Source organism: Bos indicus, chromosome 6 (genome assembly GCF_029378745.1).
Source record: "Bos indicus isolate NIAB-ARS_2022 breed Sahiwal x Tharparkar chromosome 6, NIAB-ARS_B.indTharparkar_mat_pri_1.0, whole genome shotgun sequence".
Lineage (NCBI taxonomy): Eukaryota > Metazoa > Chordata > Mammalia > Artiodactyla > Bovidae > Bos > Bos indicus.
In genome coordinates, this window is record NC_091765.1 from 36,896,027 (window position 1) to 36,922,243 (window position 26,217).

The window sequence follows — 26,217 nt, forward strand, 5'->3', positions numbered from 1 at the left end:
AACTATGGGGACAAAAAGCAGATATAGGGAAAGTAATTGGTGTGGAAATGGAATAGACTACAAAGGGCATAAGAGAAGTTTTGGTGGATGAAAAAACGTTCTGTGTGATGACCGCAGCGGTGGTTATTTGATTCTCATGACTTCAAAACTCATTAAATTGCACACTTAAAATGAGTTAATCCTACTGTATGTAAATTACAGCTTTAGAGCTGTTAAAAATACAGTACACCAGAAAAAGTACGAGTTTTTCAAAGTTTTTTTAGATATCAGGGATCAGAAAATAAACAAGATTGGTTCTGCACTCAAGTTCACTCTGACTAGAGGCAAACAAGTTATATGAACTGATGTTACAGCACAATGTGATGAAAGACACACACAGAGACTGCTAAAAGCAGCCCACATGAGAGGCATCTAATCCAGCCTCAGTGAGAGAGTCAGGAAAGGCTCACTGCAAGAGGTAACATCCAAGATGTGCCCTGAGTAACAAAGAGCTAGTTCCTTATTCATTTACCTACCCATTCCAAGTGACCCAAAGTCTGTAACAGTAGACGTAAAGATTACATTTAGTGTGTGAGTCCAAAGACAAAAATGTGCAAAGCACATGAGTAACAAAATCAGCCTGAGAGGGCCTAGGGAAAGCTTCTTGGAGTAAGCAGTCAGAGTCGAGTCTCTAAAGCAGTGATTCACAACAGAAAATGAGCAGCAGAAGCCCTCAGGAAGTTTCAGTGTATGTTTCTAAATACATATACCTGCATCAATCCCAGCTTCCAGAATCAGAAAATTCAGGAAAGAAGAACAGACATCTGTTGTTGTTGTTTTCTTCCTTTTTAAATTGCCCATGTGATTCTGATATTAAGAAACAATGCACTGAAAAGCTTTACAACACTACCTTTGACAACAAAACAGAAAAAAGAGACAAATTTAAATATTTTGTGCATCAAAAGATACTATCAACAGAGTCAAAAAGAAACCCACAAAATGAGAGAAAAATTTTCCAAATGACATATTTAATGAGGGAATAATATCCAAAATATATACAGAACTTCTAAAATTCAACAAAAAACAGCCCAATTCAAAAATTGGCAAAGGACTTAAGACATTTCTCCAAAGAACACATACAAATGGCCAGTGAACATATGAAAAGATTCTCAATATCACTAATCATTTGCATGTATGCTAAGCCGCTAAATTGTGTCTGACTCTGAAACCTGCGGACTGTAGTTCCACCAGGCTCCTCTGTCCATGGGATTTTTCAGGCAAGAACACTGGAGTGGGTTGTCATTTCCTCCTCCAGGGGATCTGCCCGACCCAGGGACCGAATCCATGTCTCCTGCACTGGCAGGCAGACTCGTTACCACTGAGCCACCCAGGAAGCCCTCACTAGTCATTAGGGAAATATAAATTAAAAGGACAATGAGATACCACCTCACATTCATTAGGACAGCTACTGTCAGAAATATTAAAAAATAAAAGTGTTGGTAAGGATATGCAGCAATTGGAATCCTTGCGCAGTACTGGTGAGAAAGTAAAATGGGACAGCCCCTACAGAAAACAGTATGGCAGCCCCCATCAAAATTCACTATCTAGCAAGTCCACTTGCAGGTATATACCAAAGAGAAATGAAAGCAAGGTCTCCAAGAGATTGGTGTATCCATTCTCTCGGAGGTACCACAATAGCTAAAGAGAAAAAGCAACTTAAATGTCCACTGATGGATGTATGGATAAAAAAATGCAGTATATCATAGACTGACTATTTTTCAGCTTTAAGGAACTTCTGACACACGCTACAATATAGATCATATGAAGTATATAGTTACAGTATTCAAATTCATAGAGATAGAAAATAGAGTGGTGGTTGGGGGTAGGTGGCTTGGGAAGGAAATGAAGAGCTACTGTTTGAGTTTTACAAAGTAAAGAGTTTTGGAGATAGACCGTGGTGATAATAGAACAACATTAGGAATGTATTTAATACCACCAAACTGTACACTTAAAATGACTAAGATGGTAAAATTCATGTTATGTATATTTTACCACAATTAAAAAAAAAAGGAATCACTGCATTGATTCTGAACTTGTTATATACATGGAGTACCCACTGTATCAGTAACAGTAAAATAGCCAGCACTTACTGCCTCCTATGTGCCAGGAACTGTTTTAAGTGCTTTATATGTTTTATCTCCCCAACAATCCTATTAGCCAGGCACTCTTAGGAACAGATTTGCATTTTAAAAAACTCTCAAACCCTCATACACTACTAGCAAGAATGTAGAATGGTTCAACCACCACTGTGGACAATATAGATAATTGGCAGCTCCTCAACAGACTAAACATCGAGTTACCTTATAACTCAACAATTTCACTCCAAAGTATGTGTCTAAGAGAAATGAAAACCTATACTAACACAAAAACTTGTGCACAAATGTCCACAGCGTCAACAAACTGATGAAACAAAATGTGGTATATTTATACAATGGAATATTACTTGGCAATAAAAAGGAATAGAGTACAGATACATGCTAAAGCATTGATGAACCTTGTTAACAACATGCTAAAAGAAACCAATGATAAAAGACCACATACTGAATGATTCCATTATATTTACATGAAAAGTCCAGAACAGGAAAATCTAGAGAGACAGGCAAGTAAATTAGTGGTTGCCTAGGGCTAAGGGTTGGGGGAAAAGAGCTGTGTGACTGCTAATGAGTATGGGATTTCTTTATGGAGTGATTAAAATGTTTTAAACTTGATTGTACAACTCTGTGAACATAATTTAAAAAAAAATGAACTGTATGCTTTAAGTAGGTAAACTGTTTAACATGTGAATCATATCTCAAAAAAGCTATTATTAAAGAACAAAAATACCTCAGGGTGGGGAATGGTTCCAAACTTTAGTCAGCAGGCTGTCATAGCAATAATCTACTACCGATGTAATTATACGTGCTTCTCATTCTGGAATACTTACAGTTTTACGGTTACGAAAGAAGCTTCAGACATACTTGGGTAAAGGAACTAACACACCGCAGCATATCCGTGCTCAATATATTTACGTGCCTAGCATAGCACCAACAATGTATTTGCAGCTGACTCACGAAACACTGCAGACCCCAAAAGCAAACCCAATGAACCTGATGCAGGAGAGAGCAGGCCAGATTTCTAGGGGAGACCTTTCTGTCTCAGGTCCTTCACATGTGAAGACATGCAGATCATCACAGCCACCAAGCAAAGGTCTGATAGCTGCAGCTGTCTACAAATGAATCCTAAATACCAGCCACGGGAAGGAAAAACGAGAGGTATACAGTTCATTAAAACAAAGTTTGGGCTTGATTTTATTTATACAAAAAAGAGATTCTATACACAATTAGTAACTTCTTTCTTGTCACAGTATAGTCATTTATTCAAAAAATAATTAGTAAAGATTGCATTTATTATGTGCAATATATTTTTATATATTTTAATATAATATATATTTAATATAAAAATATATTATGTGCAATTATTCTAGATAATGGGGATACAAAACAAAGTTATGACCCTCATGGACCCTAAACAAATATGAGGGGGGGATATAAACAAATTCTGAATATAGTATATCAGATAGGGATAAACCATGAAGCAAAACAAAGCAGGGAATACAAATAAGAAGTGCTGGGGGGAGGGGGGAGTTGTAGGAAATACACAGGGTAGTGAGAGGAAGGGAGGAAGGAGCAGAGAATTAAAGATGACTTTCAAGTTTTTTGCCTGAAGAATGGAACTGCCATTTACAAACAGAAAAACAAGGTAAGGAAGAGGTTTAAGGGGAAAAAATCAGTTTGGTTTGGATATTAAATTTAAGATGCCAATTATACATCTAAGTGAAGATTTTAAGTGGACATAAAGCTTGAAATTCAGTAAAGTTGAGGCTGGAAATAATTAGTGAGTCAACAGTGTAAAGACAGTACTTATAGCTTTACCTCATGACTATCCATAATTCAAACTATTCCCTAGAGATGAATAAGCTGATACTGATATTTTGACTTTAAAAACACTGCTGCAATAAGCATCCTAGAAATATTTCCTTATGCTACATATTGACATTTTTGAGTAAGGAAGCCTCCTAAAAATGGAACTGCTGATTCAAAAGGTATGACCATGTTAAATTTTATTAAAAACAGCCAGTTGATTTACAAAAGGATTATAGAAGCTCATACTTCTTCAATTAGGACACAACTGCCCCTTTTCCAAGACCAGTGAGCAGTGGATATTACTCTTAAATTTCTGGTCAACCAAATGGCTGAAAAAAAAATGCTATCTTGTTTTAATTTCTCTGAACATATCTGCATATATTCGTTGGCTATCTGTAAGTGCTCCTCTGTAAAATGTTCATTTTATTACAGGATGGTTTATCTTTTCAATTTGAAGATGCCCTGATATATCACAAATATGAAATCTTTATCTGGTAGTTTGTGGTAATTGTTTCTCCCAGTCTACCACTTGCCATTTTGTTTACAAATGCCTTATAGAAAAAATTTTATGTTCATACAAGTCATTTACTTTATGGCTTCTAAACCACCTGTCTCACTTTAGAAGTCCCAGGGTTCGAAATACATTCCCCTATTATTTTTGTACTTTTACTTTTTACATGTATGTCTTTCATACATCTGGAAGTTACTTTTGATTCCAGAGTGAGCTAAGGCGTCTAGGTGTATTTGGAGGTGAACTGCCAATTTGATCGGCAGTTTATTAAGGAAACCGTCCATTCGTTCCCACATAGTAAGTGCCTGATCACAGGCCTGACTTGCCTGCGTAGCCATGCAATCTCGACCAGAAAAAAATTCTGCATAAAAGCATAAGGGAAGTCAAAGCGCCCCAGTACTTTATATAAATATGCAAATTACACAGAGCAGTGACATAAAATTCTGAGTCAAGAATGAAGTGAGGGAAGGAGAACAGCAGCAAAAGTGAGAGAGCACAGCTTCTTCTTGTCTTGCTGGCTCTGGCCTCACTGTGATGACCCAACCAAAGGAAGGGACAGAAGACAGGCGATTAAACTGAAAACAGAAGAAAAGATTCCCTCTATCTTGAGTCTTGGACTCCTTCCAGTCTCCCCTGTCAAAATGTTTTCAGCGGTCGGTTTCATCCATAGGCACTAAAGCCTGAAGCCCTCCTCAGCTAGACACGTTCGGATGAGTTCTAGGAAAGCTCCAGACAGCGCTGTTTGGCTGCGACGTGTGTCTTCCCAACACTGCCAAAGCTAACTGCTCCTTTTAATTGCGGACAAACTTGAAATAGGCGTTTTTCTGACACAAAATATCTAAATCAGGTCAGTTAAATGGTATTCATTACATGCCTTAACAGAGACAGCAGTGAGGAGATGAAATAAGAGTTTGGTTTTTCTTGAGCTCATGAAACAAAGAAGAGAAAACTCTGTAGGTCAGGGGTCCTGCCCAGCGCTGGGTGAAATGAACTGACACTCTCCCCTCCATTCAACCTATGTCTGATAATTCTGTGTGTGCATGTGAGAGAGAGGGAGAGAGAGGGAGAGAGAAGAAAAGAGAGACAAGAGGGAAAGAGAGACAGAGGGGGAGGGGAAGAATGGAAAAGAAAGCAGAGGGAAAGAGAAATATCACTCATTGCTCTGGTCCACCCCTTCCCACTCCTTATCACATTTTGTCAATTTAGATATATAAAAAGCAGCTATTGGGAATTCCCTGGCAGTGCAGTGGTTAGGAGTCTGTGCCTTCACTACTGAAGCCCCAACTTCAATCCTTGTTCAGGGAACTAAGATCCTACAAGTCATGCAGCATGGGAAAGAAAAAAAAAAACAGCTATTTACAAAACCTGTATAAAACCTAAAGATGAATCCCCCTCCATTCGAAATGCTTTATAATGAATCAGAACAGTCAAGAAGAAAGAAGACAGGCACCTGCCAGTCTGAGCGATACCCTCAGTGACCAATGGGAAAGCGTGGAACAGAATGACGAGACACTGTTTATCATGAATGTCTCTGCATCGCATACACTAAAGGTGTCACCAAAGCGCTTCCGTTACTTTCAGGGAAGAATGAAAAATTGAAGGGTGGGTAAAACATTCAAGTCAACTCTTCTGTCCTTCATCCTTGAAATTCAGCGAATTTCTTTAAACACAAATCACTCTAATCTTTGTTGACCTAACCCTAGCAATCTCCCAGAGCTCACAGAGAGCATGGTAACATAACTAAATAATAAAACCCATGAAGCACTGCATACATTTAATAAGTTACCTACACTATGTGCCTACCACATGATGCTTAGCACTAAAATACATAGGTGAATAAGATACTAATTTTTCAGAAACACACAATTTCGCATCATATATCACATAATAAATACTACAGAGAAAGCCCTGCCTCATGATAGTAGCCATTTTTGTTCTAAAAGCAGATGTGAAGGTGTTGAGTTCATAAAAGGAACTATAAATCATAACATGTAGCAAAACATAGACTTAATGGTTCAAAGAAACAAGTTTGCATGCACTATGAAATCACACACTATGTACTGCTTACTTGTCAGCCGCTGACCCCTCTTCGTTGCACCAGAACCCTCACGGCTACTGGGCCCTCCCCAGGCCTAGGCGATGAGCCCTAAACCAATCAAATGATCCTCATTTCACTTTTCAGGCCTGGCCCATGAGACTAAAGATGATGTATGCTGGGGGTTCCTGAGAAAGATTTTCCCCATTGTGAAAGGCAACACAAGCAACTCCCCTCCCTGTCTGTCTCTGAACGCAGCTGTGTGGGGATGTGGTACCTAGAGCTGTGGCAGTCACCTTGTGACCATGAGGGGACAAGCCCAAGTATGATTAACACAGTTAATGCAGATGGCAGAATAGCAAGGTGAGAAGCACCTTGATGCTTGGGTGGCTTGACGGTGTCAGTGTGCCCTTGCTCTAACCAACCCTGTACCTCTCTATAGACCTTTCTGGGTTTGAGATCAGAAATTTCACTCATTGTTTAGCCACATTTAGTTTAGTATTCTGCTACTTGCAGATAAAAGCATCCTGAGTGACAGAGGCCCATTAAAAAATAAGTAAAACAAGGACCAGATAAATTCAGACTCCAGGGTGATTGCTTCTTAGGCAACTGCAGAATGCAGAAAGAAAACCACTTACCTTTCTTCAGGTCATGGATATTCTTGTCCAAAGATTCACCTCCATCAAAGCTAACCGGAAGCCTAAAGTGACAGCCCACAAAATTCAACTGGGCTCAGTATCAATGGATTGCAGTCTATTTTCTGAAACTGTGGTAAGATCGTATCACCTGTCCACATGTTGGCAAACCACTTCAAGTCCTCTAGGAGCACCACTAAGTACCCCTGGTAGGCCACAATGTCCACAGTGGCCTCATTTGGTTCCCTCATCTTTGCAATTTTGAACCAGAATGCTGGAGGCAATGTAAACCATGGTGTAGAGATAAGATACATGTATATATCTCCACGTGTGGAAAAGCAGCTTTTACAGAGTTCCTGAATTTATCTAAGGTATTTTTCTTGGGACCAGTAAGGTAAAAGACACCACGCCACCCCCCCCCAACCAAAAAAAAAAAGAAAAAGAAAACAGACTGTCCTTTAAAAATCAAAATAAGTCTCTCTTAACATCCCTAACCTATATCACCTCCCTCCCCTGGATATATGTAGCATTTATTAGATCCTACAGAGTTAAGAGAACCTATAAAAATGATTAACAGTTACTTATTTATGTATAGAAGATCCAACCAGTCCATTCTAAAAGAGATCAGTCCTGGGTATTCTTTGGAAAGACTGATGCTAAAGCTGAAACTCCAATACTTTGGCCACCTCATTCAAAGAGTTGACTCATTGGAAAAGACTCTGATGCTGGGAGGGATTGGGGGAAGGAGGAAAAGGGGACGATGGAGGATGAGATGGGTGGATGGCATCACCAACTCGACGGACGTGAGTTTGAGTGAACTCCGGGAGTTGGTGATGGACAGAGAGGCCTGGCGTGCTACGATTCATGGGGTTGCAAAGAGTCAGACATAACTGAGGGACTGAACTGAAATGCTAAAGAATGTTCAAACTACAGCACAACTGCACTCATCTCACATGCTAGCAAAGTATGCTCAAAATTCTCCAAGTTAGGCTTCAAAAGTACATGAAGTGAGAACTTCCAGATGTTTAAGCTGGATTTAGAAAAGGCAAAGGAACCAGAGATCAAACTGCCAACATTCGTTGGATCATTGTAAAAGCAAGAGAATTCCAGAAAAACATCTACTACTACTTCACTGACTACACTAAAGCCTTTGACTGTATGGATCACAACAAACTGTCGAACATTCTTCAAGAGATGGGAATACCAGACCACCTGACCTGCCTCCTGAGAAATCTGTATGCAGGTCAGGAAGCAACAGTTAGAACTGGACATGGAACAATGGACTAGTTCCAAATTGGGAAAGGAGTACATCAAGGCTGCATGTTGTCACCCTGCTTATTTAACTTATATGCAGAGTACATCATGTGAAATGCCAGGCTGGATGAAGCACAAGCTGGAATCAAGACTGCTGGTAGAAATATCAATAACCTCAGATATGCAGATGACACCACCCTCATGGCAGAAAACAAAGAGGAATCAAAGAGCCTCTTGATGAAAGTGAAAGAGGAAGAGTGAAAAAGCTGGCTTAAAACTCAACTTTCAAAAGACGAAGATCATGGCATCTGGTCCCATCACTTCATGGCAAATAGACGGGGAAACAATGGAAAGAGTGACAGACTTTATTTTCTTGGGCTTCAAAATCACTGCAGTTGGTGACTGCAGCCATGAAATTAAAAGACACTTGATCCTTGGAAGAAAAGCTATAACCAACCTAGACAGCATATTAAAAAGCAGAGATATTACTTTGCCAACAAAGGTCCATCTAGTCAAAGCTATGGTTTTTCCAGTATCCATGTATGGAAGTGAGAGTTGGACTATAAAGAAAGCTGAGCGCCAAAGAATTGATGCTTTCGAACTGTGGTGTTGGAGAAGCCTCTTGAGAGTCCCTTGGACTGCAAGGAGATCCAACCAGTCCATCCAAAAGAAAACTAGTCCTGAATATTCACTGAAAGGACTGATGCCTAAGAATAAGCTCCAATACTTTGGACACCTGATGGGAAGAACAGACCCATTAGAAAAGACCCTAATGCTGGGAAAGACTGAAGACAGGAGGAGAAGGGGATGACAGAGAACAAGAGGTTGGATGGCATCACCGACTCAATGGACATGAATTTGAGCAGGCTCAGGGAGTTGGTGATGGAAAGGGAAGCCTGGTGTGCTACAGTCCATGGGGTCATAAAGAGTAGGACACAACTGAGCAACTGAACTAAATTGAACATATATGTAATTAATTTATGAATTTGTTCATATGCTGGAATAGCAGGATCAAAAAATTTTTCTAATAGAATATGTTAAGACAAATTACTACTACCAGAAGTAATAATGTTGTTGTTTAGTCACTAAGTCATGTCCAATTTTTGTAATCCCAGGGACAGAGGAGCCTGGTGGGCTATAGTCCATGGGATTCCCCAGGTAAGAATACTGGAGTGGGTTGCCATTTTCTTCTCCAAGGGATCTTCCTGGCTCAGGGATCAAACCAACGTCTCTTGTGTTTCCTGCACTGGCAGGCAAATTCTTTACCACTGAGTCACCTGGGAGGCTAGCAGTAATAAGAGCTGCTGCTGCTGAGTTGCTTCAGTCATGTCCGACTCTGTGCGACCCCAGAGACGGCAGCCCAACAGGCTCCCCCGTCCCTGGGACTCTCCAGGCAAGAACACTAGAGTGGATTGCCATTTCCTTCTCCAATGCATGAAAGGGAAAAGTGAAAGGAAATCGCTCAGTCGTGTCCAACTCTTCGTGACCCCATGGACTGCAGCCCACTCCGTCCATGGGATTTTCCAGGCAAGAGTACTGGAGTGGGATGCCATTGCCTTCTCCAAATAGCTAGGGCTAATTAAATGCTTACTTTCAGCCAGACATTATTCCAAACATCTGACTGATATACAGCTTACTAAATCCTTACAACAGTCCTAATAGGTAGACGTTATTAACTATGGAATGAGGTTCGTGACATTGTACAGGAAACAGAGATCAAGACCATTCCCATAGAAAAGAAATGCAAAAAAGCAAAATGGCTGTCTGGGGAGGCCTTACAAATAGCTGTGAAAAGAAGAGAAATGAAAAGCAAATGAGAAAAGGAAAGATATAAACATCTGAATGCAGAGTTCCAAAGAATAGCAAGAAGAGATAAGAAAGCCTTCTTTAGCAATCAGTGCAAAGAAATAGAGGAAAACAACAGAATGGGAAAGACTAGAGATCTCTTCAAGAAAATCAGAGATACCAAGGGAACATTTCATGCAAAGATGAGCTCGATAAAGGACAGAAATGGTATGGACCTAACAGAAGCAGAAGATATTAAGAAGAGATGGCAAAGAATACACAGAAGAACTGTACAAAAAAGATCTTCATGACCCAGATAATCACGATGGTGTGATCACTGACCTAGAGCCAGACATCCTGGAATGTGAAGTCAAGTGGGCCTTAGAAAGCATCACTATGAACAAAGCTAGTGGAGGTGATGGAATTCCAGTTGAGCTATTCAAATTCTGAAAGATGATGCTGTGAAAGTGCTGCACTCAATATGCCAGCAAATCTCGAAAACTCAGCAGTGGCCACAGGACTGGAAAAGGTCAGTTTTCATTCCAATCTCAAAGAAAGGCAATGCCAAAGAATGCTCAAACTACCGCACAATTGCACTCATTTCACACGTTAGTAAAGTAATGCTCAAAATTCTCCAAGCCAGGCTTCAGCAATATGTGAACCGTGAACTTCCTGATGCTCAAGCTGGTTTTAGAAAAGGCAGAGGAACCAGAGATCAAATTGCCAACATCCGCTGGATCATAGAAAAAGCAAGAGAGTTCCAGAAAAACATCTATTTCTGCTTTATTGACTATGCCAAAGCCTTTGACTGTGTGGATGACAATCAACTGTGGAAAATTCTGAAAGAGATGGGAATACCAGACCACCTGATCTGCCTCTTGAGAAATTTGTATGCAGGTCAGGAAGCAACAGTTAGAACTGGACATGGAACAACAGACTGGTTCCAAATAGGAAAAGGAGTACGTCAAGGCTGTATATTGTCACCCTGCTTATTTAACTTATATGCAGACTACATCATGAGAAACGCTGGACTGGAAGAAACACAAACTGGAATCAAGATTGCTGGGAGAAATATCAGTAAGCTCAGATATGCAGATGACACCACCCTTATGGCAGAAAGTGAAGAGGAACTCAAAAGCCTCTTGATGAAAGTGAAAGTGGAGAGTGAAAAAGTTGGCTTAAAGCTCAACATTCAGAAAACGAAGATCATGGCATCCGGTCCCACCACTTCATGGGAAATAGATGGGGAAACAGTGGAAACAGTGTCAGACTTTATTTTTTGGGCTCCAAAATCACTACAGATGGTGACTGCAGCCATGAAATTAAAAGACGCTTACTCCTTGGAAGGAAAGTTATGACCAACCTAGATAGCATATTCAAAAACAGAGACATTACTTTGCCAACAAAGGTTCATCTAGTCAAGGCTATGGTTTTTCCTGTGGTCATGTATGGATGTGAGAGTTGGACTGTGAAGAAGGCTGAGCACCGAAGAATTGATGCTTTTGAACTGTGGTGTTGGAGAAGACTCGAGAGTCCCTTGGACTGCAAGGAGATCCAACCAGTCCATTCTAAAGGAGATCAGCCCTGGGATTTCTTTGGAAGGAATGATGCTAAGGCTGAAACTCCAGTACTTTGGCCACCTCATGCGAAGAGTTGACTCATTGGAAAAGACTCTGATGCTGGGAGGGATTGGGGGCAGGAGGAGAAGGGGACGACAGAGGATGAGATGGCTGGATGGCATCACTGACTCGATGGACGTGAGTCTGAGTGAACTCCGGGAGTTGGTGATGGACAGGGAGGCCTGGCGTGCTGTGATTCATGGGGTCGCAAAGAGTCAGACACGACTGAGCAACTGATCTGATCTGATCTGATTAACATTATCCACACTTTACAACTAAGAAAACTGAGACACAAAGAGGTTAAGCAACTTTCTCAGAATCACACAGCCAGCGAGTTGATTCCAACCCATAAGTCACTCCAGAGTCCATGCTCTTATTCATTATATAGTCTGCATAGTTAGCTAACACTAAAATCACTCACATAACAACTTCAATTGCTCTGAGTTAGTTAGTAATTATGTATAATAGAAATTGAAAAACATATCTGAATAATTAGAGAAAAATTATTTTAAATCTGTAAGGATATGAGACCATATCCGTTGCAGAATTGCCAGAGATTTCAATATTACATGCCATCAAAGGGCATTTACTCAAAGATTGCAGTAGCTCCTAAATCACTGAAATACCAGCTGACTAGATATACCCCATCCAGACTGATAAATTTAGAACCATTTACCTATCCTTGATCAGTCCAGATCACAGATCACCAAGCCAGACAAGAGTTCATCAAGACTGCCAGACAAGGAAGTCATTATTACAACATAAACATTCAAGGGTGGACTTACTAAAATCACGAAACATCCCTGGAGCACTGACGCCATTACCAAAGGTGCCCTGTCTTTGGCACCTTGTAAAGCTCTTGTAAAGCTCACTCCTCCTGCAAGCTCACAAATCTGCAGTAAACTTGAACTTCATATGTGTGTTGGTGGAAAAAAATTCTTAGAAATCAGAATTCAGCACTGTTGGTGACCCGACTTAGACTTAACTCTCCACCACAATTCTAAATTTGACACGCTTGGGACCTCGATCACTCTCTTGGCACAAGATGAACTGCATTGTGAAGCCTTCATAGGAACACACCTTATTCCCACCTGGCCTATAAACTACCAAAAGGCAGCTGTGCACTGAGCATGTTGTGTCCTGGCAGTGTCTAGAACAAACGTGGGACCTGGTAGTCTAACCACTCCGTAAGTATCTGCTAACCCCATGACTTCATGAGAAGTAAGTAATTCGAGGAAATAAAGGAACAAAGAACAAGAGGTAAATTTCAAGGCAAAAATGTAACTTCCAATTATGTGTTCTTTTTCCCCAGATTATGATATCCAAAAAAGCACAAAAGCTTTTTTGTCAGCTGACAAACAGTCATCTAATGATTTTAAAGATGAAAAGGAACTGCTTCTCCGCACCTTTCATCAAAACACCTTGATCAGATGTGGTATTCAACCTGTAAATTAAAGATACAAGCTTCTTGGTGGCCAACTTATCTTTTTGTTTCTTTTTACAAGGACTAAGTGGAAATTAAATATAAACAAGAAAGACACCTTGGAAATAAAATTCTATTGGGCCTTCCCAAACAGCCTGAGGTTAAAAAGATGTCTGTGAACAAAATTCTAGGATTATTAAAACCAAACTGTTGGTACCCGACCATGACTCACAGTCAACTCTCTTTCCTCTTCTTTACATACACCTGAGATAATACTGACCTACTTTACAGGACTATCGTGAGAAGTATCAGCTTAAAAATACTCAGCATGTTGAGATGAAGAGAGCTTGTAGTATGTATACTTAACCACTTTTAAAATTGACATGAATTGAGACTTATGTCATGATGCAAACCACTGTGTTAATTACTTAAAAGTAAACTGCAAATATTTAGAACACAAACATTATCTCACATTGAAGAATATGCTCATTAATAAGTATATATTTTCTAAAACATTCAAAATGTCTTTCAAGAAAGTAGGCAGAGTACTTTAGACAGAAAAAAAAGTGACTTTTCACTAACCACACCAGGAAATAAAAAGTATTGACATTTGCTCCCAATCCCTAGGCCTCTGGACCAGAAAGCTGTCCACTCAGCTATGAAAGCAGTCAACAAATCAACAGACTCTACGGAGGTTGATAACTACCCTTCTCCTCCTCATCAGAGAGGGCTGTGCAGCCCCACTCCCAGCCCCAACCACCTGCAATTCCTAATGAGAAAGAGATGGGCTCCTAACAAGGGCAGAGTTGAGATATGAATATTTGCTACAGCACCTTCTGCTTTTTATATCAGAGTTATGCCCACGGAAACGCGTGTTTCAATATTACAAAGTCACCACAGGATTTCTTCTATTTCCTTTCAGCTCAGTTAGTTTGCTTTTCGGCAAAAGCTGATTAACATGACAGAGTTATTGCGTCCTTCAGACGCCCTACAGCAACCTGATAAGCTGGTTCAAAGTGCTACTTCTCGGGGTTAGCAGCAACTACAGCTCTGGGAATTGAGGCTTTTGAGATGCTCTGCTTTATAAACCTCATTTATCAAACAGCGGGAGAGCTGTTACATATGGTGATGGGCATTATGGAAATACTCTGATTGAATACAAAATGTGAACTGGATTAAATTACCTACAAGAAGGAAAGAAACTAAGGAGGAGGTAAAAGGAACCAGTCACAAGTATGAATCAAATACCGCTGCACAGAAGTGTTAGTCTGTTTATAATTAGTTACCCTTTGGGTTTGCTATGGAAAGGTTTCCTGGGATATCTATGCAGAATTTTTTAAATTTAACATAGGTTAAACTAAATAATTACATCTACCATAGTTTTTGCCTACTCAAGACAGGAAGAAAGGTTAGAGGAGGTTTACATAAATTCAGACATCCCTGACAACACAAGGATTAGCTTATGCTAAAAATCCCAGTATGGGAAATCAGAGTATGTGCGGGAAAAGAACTGTCCCTTACAACATGGATGGGCGGGAATAAGAGAAGCACAGTAAAATAAGGCAAAATTTTTGAACATTTTTCTGTGGGCAACTAGTTTCTACTTTAATTTAGTAAAATACTTCAAGATTTGTTTAATGTTCAGTTACGGATTAATTACTTAAAAAATCATTTAAAAGAAAACTCATGTTCTGTTTGCTTGCTTTATTTAAAAAAACAAGGAGGCACACACATCTTCCCGTAACGTAGCTCTAAGTTGCGATGACTTCATGGACAAAAACATGAGAAAATTAGTAATCATCCTATGCTGTCCTAAGCACTGAAACTCCTTGATTTTGGGGAGGAGACAGGCTGATACCACAACGTGAGGGAGAGAATAAAGGAGAAAAAAGTCCTATGGGAGATGAGTACGCACCACAGTAATAAGCCTGACACTTATTTTTAAAAGTTGGACACTGAGTTTAGATGGGGCTTTGAGATCCTGCTGATAAAAAATGCTTCTGGGAAACGCAGGCCTCTACCTCTGGCCGAAGAACAAATGAATGAATCATGGACACACCCGAGCTAGAAGCCCAGGCCGTCTGACACACTGGGAAGACATCGGGGCCTGCATAACCTGGAGTTCCAGTACTGGCGTGGCCTGGAAACACCCTCCCTGCGCCCGGCACAGAGACATAACTGACAGGTCACACAAGGGCCGCGTCAGGGAGCAAAGAAATCCGAGTACAAAGAAAGCACAGCAGCCTCAGAAGCAGCAAAAGCCACAGGAAACAATCCGATGTTCTCAAAGAGAGGGGGAAAAAAAAACTTTCAAACTGCTGTGGAGGGCTTTACGCCACTGCTCTGCTGACAAGGACAGGATTCCTCCTCCCCCTAAGAGTGAACTCAGGTGCCCTGCCACTTTGCCAGCTAGAGACAAAGTGGAAAAACTGGTGTCTCACGACTGGCAGCACAGACTCACGGCACACGTTCACCTGCAAGGGTTCTGTCCCTGTGCATCCCCAACAGCACCACCTTCTCCCACCTTTCCTGCCCCTCACTCTTTCTAACCCTTCCTACTGCTAAATCCTTTGAACTGGGTACTGATGCTGACCTGAAATCGCAGACCTGCCCGCTGCGCCCAGAAGCAGACTCTCTGGGGAGGTGGCCTTCTCGCAAGCTCCCTCCCGAAGATCGCAGGGGTGACTCAGGGACGGCGTTCCCGTGGGCCCGGCCAGCCCAGGCTTCCCGAAACAGGGCCCCTCTGTCACTGACGTCCCTTCCGTGCCTAGCAGCACCCCAGGTCATGGTTCTCAATAAACACATATAGGAAACAAGCTCATTCTCTTTTTCCCACTCCTTAAAAATAAACCCAACGGCACCCAGATTTAGAGCACACCTACCGAAGAAAAAATTAAAGAAAGGGAGGTGCCCACCCACAGAATCTTTCCATTCAAAGAGGCACTATTCTGCAGCTGCCTCAGAGTTTATAATTAACAGGCAAGCTTAACCAGCAACAGAAATTTCTGGAGTCCACTGTAATTTACACTAGAACCTGGCTTATTCCAAATTTGGATTACAAGCACGGGCTGGATTCCATGATTTAATCCGAAAGCTTTCTTGGCACACCTCTAGCTCAAGTCTCTCGCCATCACTTAGCCTAGCCTCCAGGGAGTGGGTGCAGGCCAAGCCAAGTCCAGGAAGACGCAGGCTGACCGCTCCCAGGTCGCACACCAGCTTCCAGAGCCCCACCAGCCGCCCAGCGCCAGCCCCGGGGACTCTGGCCGGAGGGCTGGCTAGAAGAATGGCAGATGGCACTCAGGTGTATTCACCAGGGTGCCATCTGCAGACCTTTGCTATCGCTGGCCTGCAAGGGTTTCATTTCCTTTTTCAGCTGCCACCGCAGGTCCAATCCTCCAGCTCCAGCTCCTAGGACCAAGGAGGCAGTGAGGCACCTCTGAGTGCTGGTGGCCTGACAGAAGGCAGTCACAGAGAAAACAGACTAGAGGGGGTAGAGGAGACGGAGGGGACGGCAACCACACAGGCTAAAGTGGCTTTGGGGAGACTTCTTTATCATTAGAATCTACTTCATCAAGAGCCACAGAACGGTAGGAAGTCTCCTTTTAAAGGAAAAGAGCCTGGGCTCAGAAACAGAGTCAGAGAGAGGTAATGCCTCCTGCACGAGGTGTGTCTGACTCCAGGGTTCACACTCACCATGGTGTCTCTGCAGGAGTTACTGGAAAGATCTCCTCCTGATCCCAAAACACGCCCTTCACAGGCTGGCCACGGTGAGCACAAGTCCGTGCAGGTTCACTGGTACAAAGGGGGCCCAACGTATCTTTTAATGTATACGTGTGCTCAGCCATGCCCAACTCTTTGCGGCCCCATGGACTGTAGCCCACCAGGCTTCTCTGCCCATGGAATTTTCCAGGCAAGAATATTGGAGTGGTCTTAATATTCTCCTCCTCCAGGGAATCTTCCCAACCCAGAGATAAAGTGGGTCTTAAATGTAGACATTCCCCCACGAAGGAGCACGCCTTTGGGTTGGGACCGCCCATCAACCCCTCTGCAGGTGTTAGCTGTTAGATACTGGTTCTCACCTGGGAACAGGGTAAGCAGAGAAGCTTCATGTAAAACACAAGTTATTACAGGAAGAGTGGGGAAAAAGACCCGTTTTTTTTCCCAATATGAAAAGTGTTTTTAAAAGTCAAAAACCTTGCCACCACCATAATAGCTATATATTATGATTCTGTATTATATTAATTGGTTAAACACATGATTAGGATTCATTAACTCAAATAATGAGCCAGTAGCACTGTTAATTGAATTATTTCAGTGAACAACAGGATTTACTTCCATTTGAAAATACGTAGTTATCAGGTGGGCTGTACACATAAAGGTGTACATACGCATGGCCCATACTACAAACCCCTTCCCTGAACTCCCCTGAGTCCAGGGCCCACTGGTTAGGAACCCCTATAGAACGCTGGGTGTTGCTCCAGGTGGGCAGGCCTAGGGGTTGGAGGGTGGTTCTCAGGGAGGTTCTAATGAGGGAACCTGGAGGCAAAGAATGGGTTAAGAGCCCAGAAACCATGCTTCACACACTTCATAATTTATCCTTAAGACCAGCCTTGCAGCCGTTTAACCAAGGGTCAACAAAAAAATTAACAAATGTAAATTAATACTAACACTTGAACAGGGGAATTATAGAACATAGCCACTTTGCCATGGGAGGGAATAAATATGAAAAAAGAGAGAAGCAGTCACATCCTGATGCCAAACTGACTTTCCTAAAAGAACACAAAAGAGAAAAAGCACCTAGACTAAAAACACCAAGGCTCTTCTTTCATGAAGCTTTGGAATCTTGATTTGGATTGAACTAAAAAAGACAGCAAATAAGAAAACGGCACGTGCTATTGTGAAAAATACTACCAAGTCACAATTTAAGACCCTCCCTCACCATTTCTCACCAAAAGGAGAGCCTCCCTAAAAGGTCAACACTCGGTAAGAAAATCTTCAACCAGCTCCTCAGGTCCTCAGCCTGACTCCCCAGTCATCGAGGCCGACAAGGGCCACTTACCCGGCTTGTTGCCTTCCCTCTCGTGGCCCAGCTGCCCCTTGGTGTTCACACCGCACGTGTAAACTTCGCCATCCTCCAGCAGGAACACGGAGTGGTTTCCTCCACAGGCCACCTCCTTGACGCTTCTGTCGGATATAAATCCACACACCTGTGGCTCAGCCACAATGCCCTGCAGGTTAGGGCTGATCCCAGGTTGGCCCAGAGACCAATATCCCCAACATAACATTGTTCTCGTTGTTCAGGAAGTCATGTAGCCTAGAAGAAAGCTTTAAAAAAAAAAAAGGGATGGAGGATCAGAAAAAAGTCACTTTAAATAAACATCATCAATTTTAAAAAGCTTTCCCCTTAATAGTCTTCATATACCTTGGATCTCAAAATAAAACATATTAATATTGCTTCAGTAATTATAGTAATAATGCTATTTTGTGTTTTGGTAAGAGTTTTTAAAATTTCTAAATAAATTCTGCTTTCTGTCAAGGAACAGTGAACACAGAACGTGGTTTTCGGATCACTGATGAAGAACTGAGTTCAGGTGACTTGCTGAAACAATCTATGCAGAGCACGATGGCAATACCTATTTTGAAATTACCCTCATGACTTCACCTTGCCCTTTCTTGTTGTACCTTTCCTTTGAGTTTTCTGGAGGAGGGTGGGGGAGGGTCTTTTTTTTTTTTTAATTAAGTTTGAACTAATTCCTTTATGTAGCCAATTGTTAGCTTGTAATAATTCACCACTCAAACATGAGCAATGAGAAAAAATATGTTATCTTCTCTGCCATTCCCTCTCACACATGCTTCAGGATGTGGGTCAAGCTTCACTTCCTACCTGAGAGCCTCTGGGGACCATTCCAGCCACAGTCAGCCTGCATTCCTCTGACACATTTACTATACTGCCTTGATGGACTCTTTCTCTATCTTTTACAACTGAACTCCTCAGCCAGATTTTAACTGCCTCAGGCACAGACCACATCACAACATATACCTCTCTGATTTAGCAGGTGTTCAACCTTTGGCTGATTATAGCTGACTACCCCCAACGTTTTGCTACCATTTAAAAATTCATGTTTCCCTTGTATATAAGCAAAAACAAAAGCTCATATCTCTCTCTCTACCAGTTTGCACCCACTAGGAGGGATATAGGGCTTCCCTGGTGATTCAGTGATAAAGAATCCACCTGCAATGCAGGAGACTCGGGATTGATTCTTAGTTAGAGAAGATCCCCTGGAGGAGGAAATGGCAACCCAGTCCAGTATTCTTGCCTGGGAAATCCCATGGACAGAGGAGCCTGGCAGGCTACAGTCCAAGGAGTCGTAAAAGAGTCAGACATGACTAACTTCTAAACAAACAACAACAGGAGGGCTATCATCAGAAAAGAACAGATAATAACAAATGCTGGTGAAGATGTGGATAAATTAGAACCCTCCTACATTGCTGGTAGGAATGTAAATGTAAAACAGTCTCAAAGTTCCTCAAAAGGCTAAACACAGTTACCTTCAGTTCAGTTCAGTCACGCAGTTGTGTCCGACTCTTTGCAACCCCATGAATCGCAGCACGCCAGGCCTCCCTGTTCATCACCAACTCCCGGAGTTCACTCAAACTCACATCCATCGAGTCGGTGATGCCATCCAGCCATCTCATCCTCTGTCATCCCCTTCTCCTCCTGTCCCCAACCCCTCCCAGCATCAGAGTCTTTTCCAATGAGTCAACTCTTTCCATGAGGTGGCCAAAGTATTGGAGTTTCAGCTTCAGCATCATTCCTTCCAAAGAACACCCAGGACTGATCTTTAGAATGGACTGGTTGGATCTCCTTGCAGTCCAAGGGACTCTCAAGAGTCTTCTCCAACACCACTTAGAATCCAATAATTTCACTCCGAGGTATATATACAAGAGAATTATAAACATATTTCCACAAAAAATTGGTACATGAATGCTCACAGCAGCACTGCTCATAGTACCAAAAGGTGAAAATAACAAAAATTCCCATCAATTGATGAAATGAAGTGTGAGGTTTCCAAACAACGGAATGTTATCTGACTACCTATATAATACTATATGACTGTTTGAACTCTTCAGGCTTTCTGGAAAGGCATAAAAAGGCCCAAAATAAAATATAAAACTGCATCTTAATTTACTGTCTTAATCAGGAAGCTCTCCTTCTGTTTTTTATTTCTGTGTAGAGACTAAAACTAAAATAAAATCTTAAACTTAAATATTATTCTTTGAGTTAAATGCAGTGATGGGAAAGATGGGAGGAGAGATAAAATGCAAACTAGGGAGGGAATGGGGATGGAGAGGAGGTAGGACAGACATTTTAAATGAGAAGCAAGATCATATAATCTAGTCATTAATTTAATTTTCCCAGTCTGCTCAGCTGCTGTATTTATACTAATTTCTTTCTTCATTTTTAATGTTTCATGAGTTTATCTTCTCTCTCCTACCAATAATTATATAAACAATCATAGTGCTGCCCATACCACAGTCACTGTGCTAATAAGCCTTTCATATCATTATCTCTTTTCATCTTAACTACTCTGCCCTAAGCACTATTTTTAGCTTCATTTTCAGATAAAGCAAGGCTCAGAGAGATTAAGAAGCATTCCCAAGGTCACAGAGCTGGAAGGAACAGAACCAGGCTATGAATCTAGGCCTGATGCTAATGTGCACACTCTTACCCACTGGGTTACACTGCCACCCAAGCAGATTTATATGTCACCTAAAGAAGCAAGAACACGCACAAAAACATATGGAGTCAGTACACAACACAAGGTGTCTTAGAAACTTAAAAATAAAATTGCCCTCTGAGAGTGAAAGTACTCCTCATTGAGAGATACAGGATGAGATTAGGCAGCAGCAGCATTAACCCATCCCCTTAACCAGCCAAGTACAATATGTCTAGAAATATGGTATCAAGAAGCATGACTGTACGTCTATATATGCAAAGATCTATAAACAATGCTCACAGCAGCTTTACTCATATGAAACTAAAACAGCAACAACCCACATATCCATCAACAGACACTACTCATCAGTAAAATATAAAGGAACATTATGCATCAAATAAAAAGGGGATAGAGGCCATGGCTAAAAAGCAAAAGAGAAAGCTGCAACCCAAGATGGTGCAACCTTTCTGAAGAAGGAAGCTTTGCTCAAAATAAATTCCTCAAAGGTGTTATCGACTGCCCTTTTGTCTAATCTCTGTCTGTCTTTGAGAACCCCATAAACAGTATGACAAGGCAAAAAGAGAGGACACTGAAAGATGAACTCCCCAGGTCAGTAGGTGCCCAACATGCCACTGGAGAACAGTGGAGAAATAACTCCAAAAAGAATGAAGAGACGGAGCCAAAGCAAAAACAACACCCCGTTGTGGATGTGACTGGTGCTGGAAGTAAAGTCCGATGCTGTAAAGAACAATATTGCATAGGAACCTGGAATGTTAGGTCCATAAATCAAGGTAAATTGGAAGTGATCAAACAGGAGATGCCAAGAGTGAACATCGACATTCTAGGAATCAGCGAACTAAAATGGACTGGAACGGGTGAATTTACCTCAGATGACCATTATATCTACTACTGTGGGCAAGAATCCCTTAAAAGAAATGGAGTAGCTATCATAGTCAACAAAAAAGTCTGAAATTCAGTACTTGGATGCAATCTCAAAAACGGCAGAATTATATCTATTCATTTCCAAGGCAAACCATTCAATATCACAGTAATCCAAGTCTATGCTCCGACCAGTAACGCTGAAGAAGCTGAAGTTGAACGGTTCTATGAAGACCTACAGGACTTTCTAGGACTAACACCCAAAAAGATGTCCTTTTCATTATACGGAACTGGAATGCAAAAGTAGGAAGTCAAGAGATACCTGGAGTAAGAGACAGATTTCACCTTGGAGTACAGAATGAAGCAGGGCAAAAGCTAACAGAGTTTTGCCAAGAGAACGCACTGGTCATAGCAAACACCCTCTTCCAATAACACAAGAGAAGACTCTACACATGGACATCACCAGATGGTCAATACTGAATTCAGATTCCTTATATTCTTTGCAGCCAAAGCTGGAGAAGCTACATACAGTAAGCAAAAACAAGACTGGGAGCTGACTGTGGCTCAGATCATGAACTCCTTATTGCCAAATTCAGACTTAAATTGAAGAAAGTAGGGAAAACCACTAGACCATTCAGGTCTGACCTAAATCAAATCCCTTACGATTATAGGGTGGAAGTGACAAATTGACTCAAGGGATTATATCTGATAGAGTGCCTGAAGCTCTATGGACAGATGTTCGTGACATTGTACAGGAGGCAGTGATAAAGACCATCCCCAAGAAAAAGAAATGCAAAAAAGCAAAATGGCTGTCTGAGGAGGCCTTACAAATAGCTGTGAAAAGAAGAGAAGCGAAAGCAAAGGAGAAAAGGAAAGATATAAGCATCTGAATGCAGAGTTCCAAAGAATAGCAAGGAAAGATGAGAAAGCCTTCCTCAGTGATCAGTGCAAAGAAATAGAGGAAAACAATAGAATGGAAAAGACTAGAGATCTCTTTAAGAAAATTAGAGATACCAAGAGAATATTTCATGCAAACTAGGCACAATAAAGGACAGAAATGGTATGGACCTAACAGAAGCAGAAGATATTAAGAAGAGGTGGCAACAATACACAGAAGAAATATACAAAAAAGATCTTCATGATCCAGATAACCACGATGGTGTGATCACTCACCTAGAGCCAGACATCCTGGAATGTGAAGTCAAGTGGGCCTTAGGAAGCATCACTACAAAAAAGCTAGTGGAGGTGATGGAATTCCAGTTGAGCTATTTCACATCTTAAAAGATGATGCTGTCAAAGTGCTACACCCAATACACCAGCAAATCTGAAAAACTCAGCGGTGGCCACAGGACTGGAAAAGGTCAGTTTCATTCCAATGTCAAAGAAAGGCACTACCAAAGAATGTTCAAACTACCACACAATTGTAGTCATCTCACACGCTAGTAAAGTAATGCTCAAAATTCTCCAAGCCAGGCTTCAACAGTATGGAAAAGTGAACTTCAGATGTTCAAGCTGTATTAAGAAAAGGCAGAGGAACGAGAGATCAAATTGCCAACATCCGTTGGATCATCAAAAAAGCAAGACAGTTTCAGGAAAACATCTACTTCTCCTTTATTGAGTATGCCAAAGGCTTTGACTGTGTGGATCACCACAAACTGTGGAAAATTCTTAAAAGAGATGGGAATACCAGACCACCTGACCTGCCTCCTGAGAAATCTGTATGCAGGTCAAGAAGCAACAGTTAGAACTGGACATGGAACAACAGACTGGTTCCAAATTGGGAAAGGAATACATCAAGGCTGTATATTGTCACCCTGCTTATTTAACTTATATGCAGAGTACATCATGAGAAACACTGGGCTGGATGAAGCACAAGCTAGAATCAAGATTGCCGGGAGAAATATCAATAACCTCAGATATGCAGATGATACCACCCTTATGGCAGAAAGTGAAGAGGAACTAAAGAGCCTCTTGATGAAAGTTAAAGAGGAGAGTGAAAAAGTTGGCTAAAACTCAACATTTAAAAATGAAGATCATGGCATCCGGTCCCATCATTTCATGGCAAATAGACGGGGAAACAATGGAAACAATGAGAGACTTTATTTTTGGGGCTCCAAAATCACTACAGATGGTGACTGCAGCCATGAAATTAAAAGATGCTTGCTCCTTGGAAGAAAAGCTATGACTAACCTAGACAGCATATTAAAAAGCAGAGACATTACTTTGCCAACAAAGGTCCATCTAGTCAAAGCTATGGTGTTTCCAGTAGTCATGTATGGATGTGAGAGTTGGACCATAAAGAAAGCTGAGCACCAAAGAATTGATGCTTTTGAATTGTGGTGTTGGAGAAGACTCCTGAGAGTCCCTTGGACTGAAAGAGATCAAACCAGTCCATCCCAAAGGAAATCAGTCCTGAATATTTATTGGAAAGACTGATGCTGAAGCTGAAACTCCAATATTTTGGCCACCTGATGCAAAGAACTGACTCATTGGAAAAGACCCTGATGCTGGGAAATATTGAAGGCCGGAGGAGAAGGGGAAGACAGAGAATGAGATGGTTGGATGGCATCACTGACTCAATGGACATGAGTATGAGTAAGTTCCAGGAACTGGTGATGGACAGGGTAGCCTGACGTGCTGCAGTCCATGGGGTCGCAAAGAGTCGGGCACAACTGAGCAACTGAACTGAACTGAACTGTCTCTCTTTATCTGATAACAACCCTATGTCCTCCTGCACAGAGGTGAGCATGACCCTGGCCAAAACACTCAGAGAAGGCCAAAGATAATATATGTGATAGATGAGCTCTGTTCATGCATGAGTTCCAGTCCTGCTGCCTGTGAGTCAGGGCTAATTAAAAAAAAAAAAAAGAGGAAATTCACTGATCTGTACATGTGACCATTTAGGAAAGTGCTAAAGTAACATCTATAGTGCATAATGAAGCCACACAAGTGATAGAAAAGCAACTTAATCTGTAGATTTATGAGATGATGCCTGATCATAGAGTGCATTAGCAGCGTTGCAAGGCTGAAACCCAAAGAAATTTATCCAGCATTCAGGAAAATATTTTAAAAAAAAAGAAACAAAAACTCTTCCTGACTAGTGTTTTATTATAAAGAAATACTGTATAGAGTTAATCATTTGTAAGAAATATTCATCGAATAAGATATCTAAACAGAAACCCCCTCACCCCCACCATTGGCCATACCAAGAGACTGTGGGATCTTAGTTCCCAAACCAGGGATTAAACCTGGGCAGTGAAACCACATAGTCCTAACCACTGGATTGCTAGGGAATTCTCCCCAGAAACACACTTAAATTCACACAATACAAAGTTATGTATTGATCTTAGACATAGAGGCTCTCAGCAGGAAACTAACTAACCCTGTGTCTCCCTGGGAGCAAAATGGCTCAGTCTTCACTAATTTGGTCTTTGCAGCAACCTCATACAAGTTAACTACTACAAGAATCAACTCTATACAGTTTAATGAGACCCTTCTTTGTTTGCTTAAGTTTGTTTGAATTGGATCTCTGTCACTTGAGGGGAAAAAAAAACAGCTCCTGACTCATAGTAGAAAAATTATACTTTAATAATAATAGCAGATAACACTTCATCTGAGCTTATGCTGAGTCCAGCACTTTTCTACATGATTCACAGGTATTAAATCATTTAATCTCCTATGAGGTAGGTACTACAATTATCAACTCAAATTTGTAGATGAAGAGAGTGAAGACAAAAAAAGAATAAAGATAAAGAAAATGAGACAGAAAGGACTGAAGTGACTTGCCTAAATCACAAAACAAGGTAGTGGCAGAACTAGAATTTAAGTCCGAGAATATGCTCTTGACTAGTATGCTAGAGCCTAGAAAAAGGACAGCCAGACAGTCAGAACTCCCCAGTATCTCTGGCACTGTTCAGGGTAAAAGGGTACCATATTCAGTCAAGCTGACTGATCTGCTAAGTAATTACTTTCCAGTAGTAGAGATGGGTAGATGAGACTCCGTAACACTAATCAATAAATTTACCCAGCCACTTGCCCCACACAGATTCCATGATTAATAAGCAAGCTCAAACAACTGATTTCCAAAGCAGATCCTAGTATGGGAAAAGGATACCATGAGTAGCTGACCAAAGCATCCCAGCCTTCCCGAAGTTTCTACTTCAGGAAGTTTCTACTTCACTATTAATTTGGCATCCTGTATCCATCAGTCTCTTACAAGTTTGTTTAAAAGTGTGAAAGTAAGAGTGTTAGTTGCTCAGTTATGTCCAACTCTTTGAGACCCCAGAGACTATAGCCCACCAGGCTACTCCTCTTGTCCACAGGAGTCTCCAGGCAAGAACTGGAATGTATAGCCATTCTCTTCTTCAAGGTATCTTCCTGACCCAGGGATTGAATCAGGTCTCCTGCATTGCAGGTG

The 26,217-nt window shown here is 41.3% G+C and overlaps 1 protein-coding gene across 4 annotated transcripts in view; it reads right to left on the bottom strand.

Annotated features, from left to right (window-relative positions):
- Positions 1-26,217, bottom strand: part of HERC3 (HECT and RLD domain containing E3 ubiquitin protein ligase 3) — a 198,292-nt gene that overhangs the window by 112,818 nt on the left and 59,257 nt on the right. For all 4 annotated transcript variants that reach the window (XM_070790897.1, XM_019962470.2, XM_070790896.1 and 1 more), the window contains exon 3: positions 18,263-18,528. In XM_070790897.1, the coding sequence (XP_070646998.1) occupies positions 18,263-18,488 (226 nt within the window). In that variant the 5' untranslated portion in view covers positions 18,489-18,528. The remainder of the gene's footprint in view (positions 1-18,262; positions 18,529-26,217) is intronic.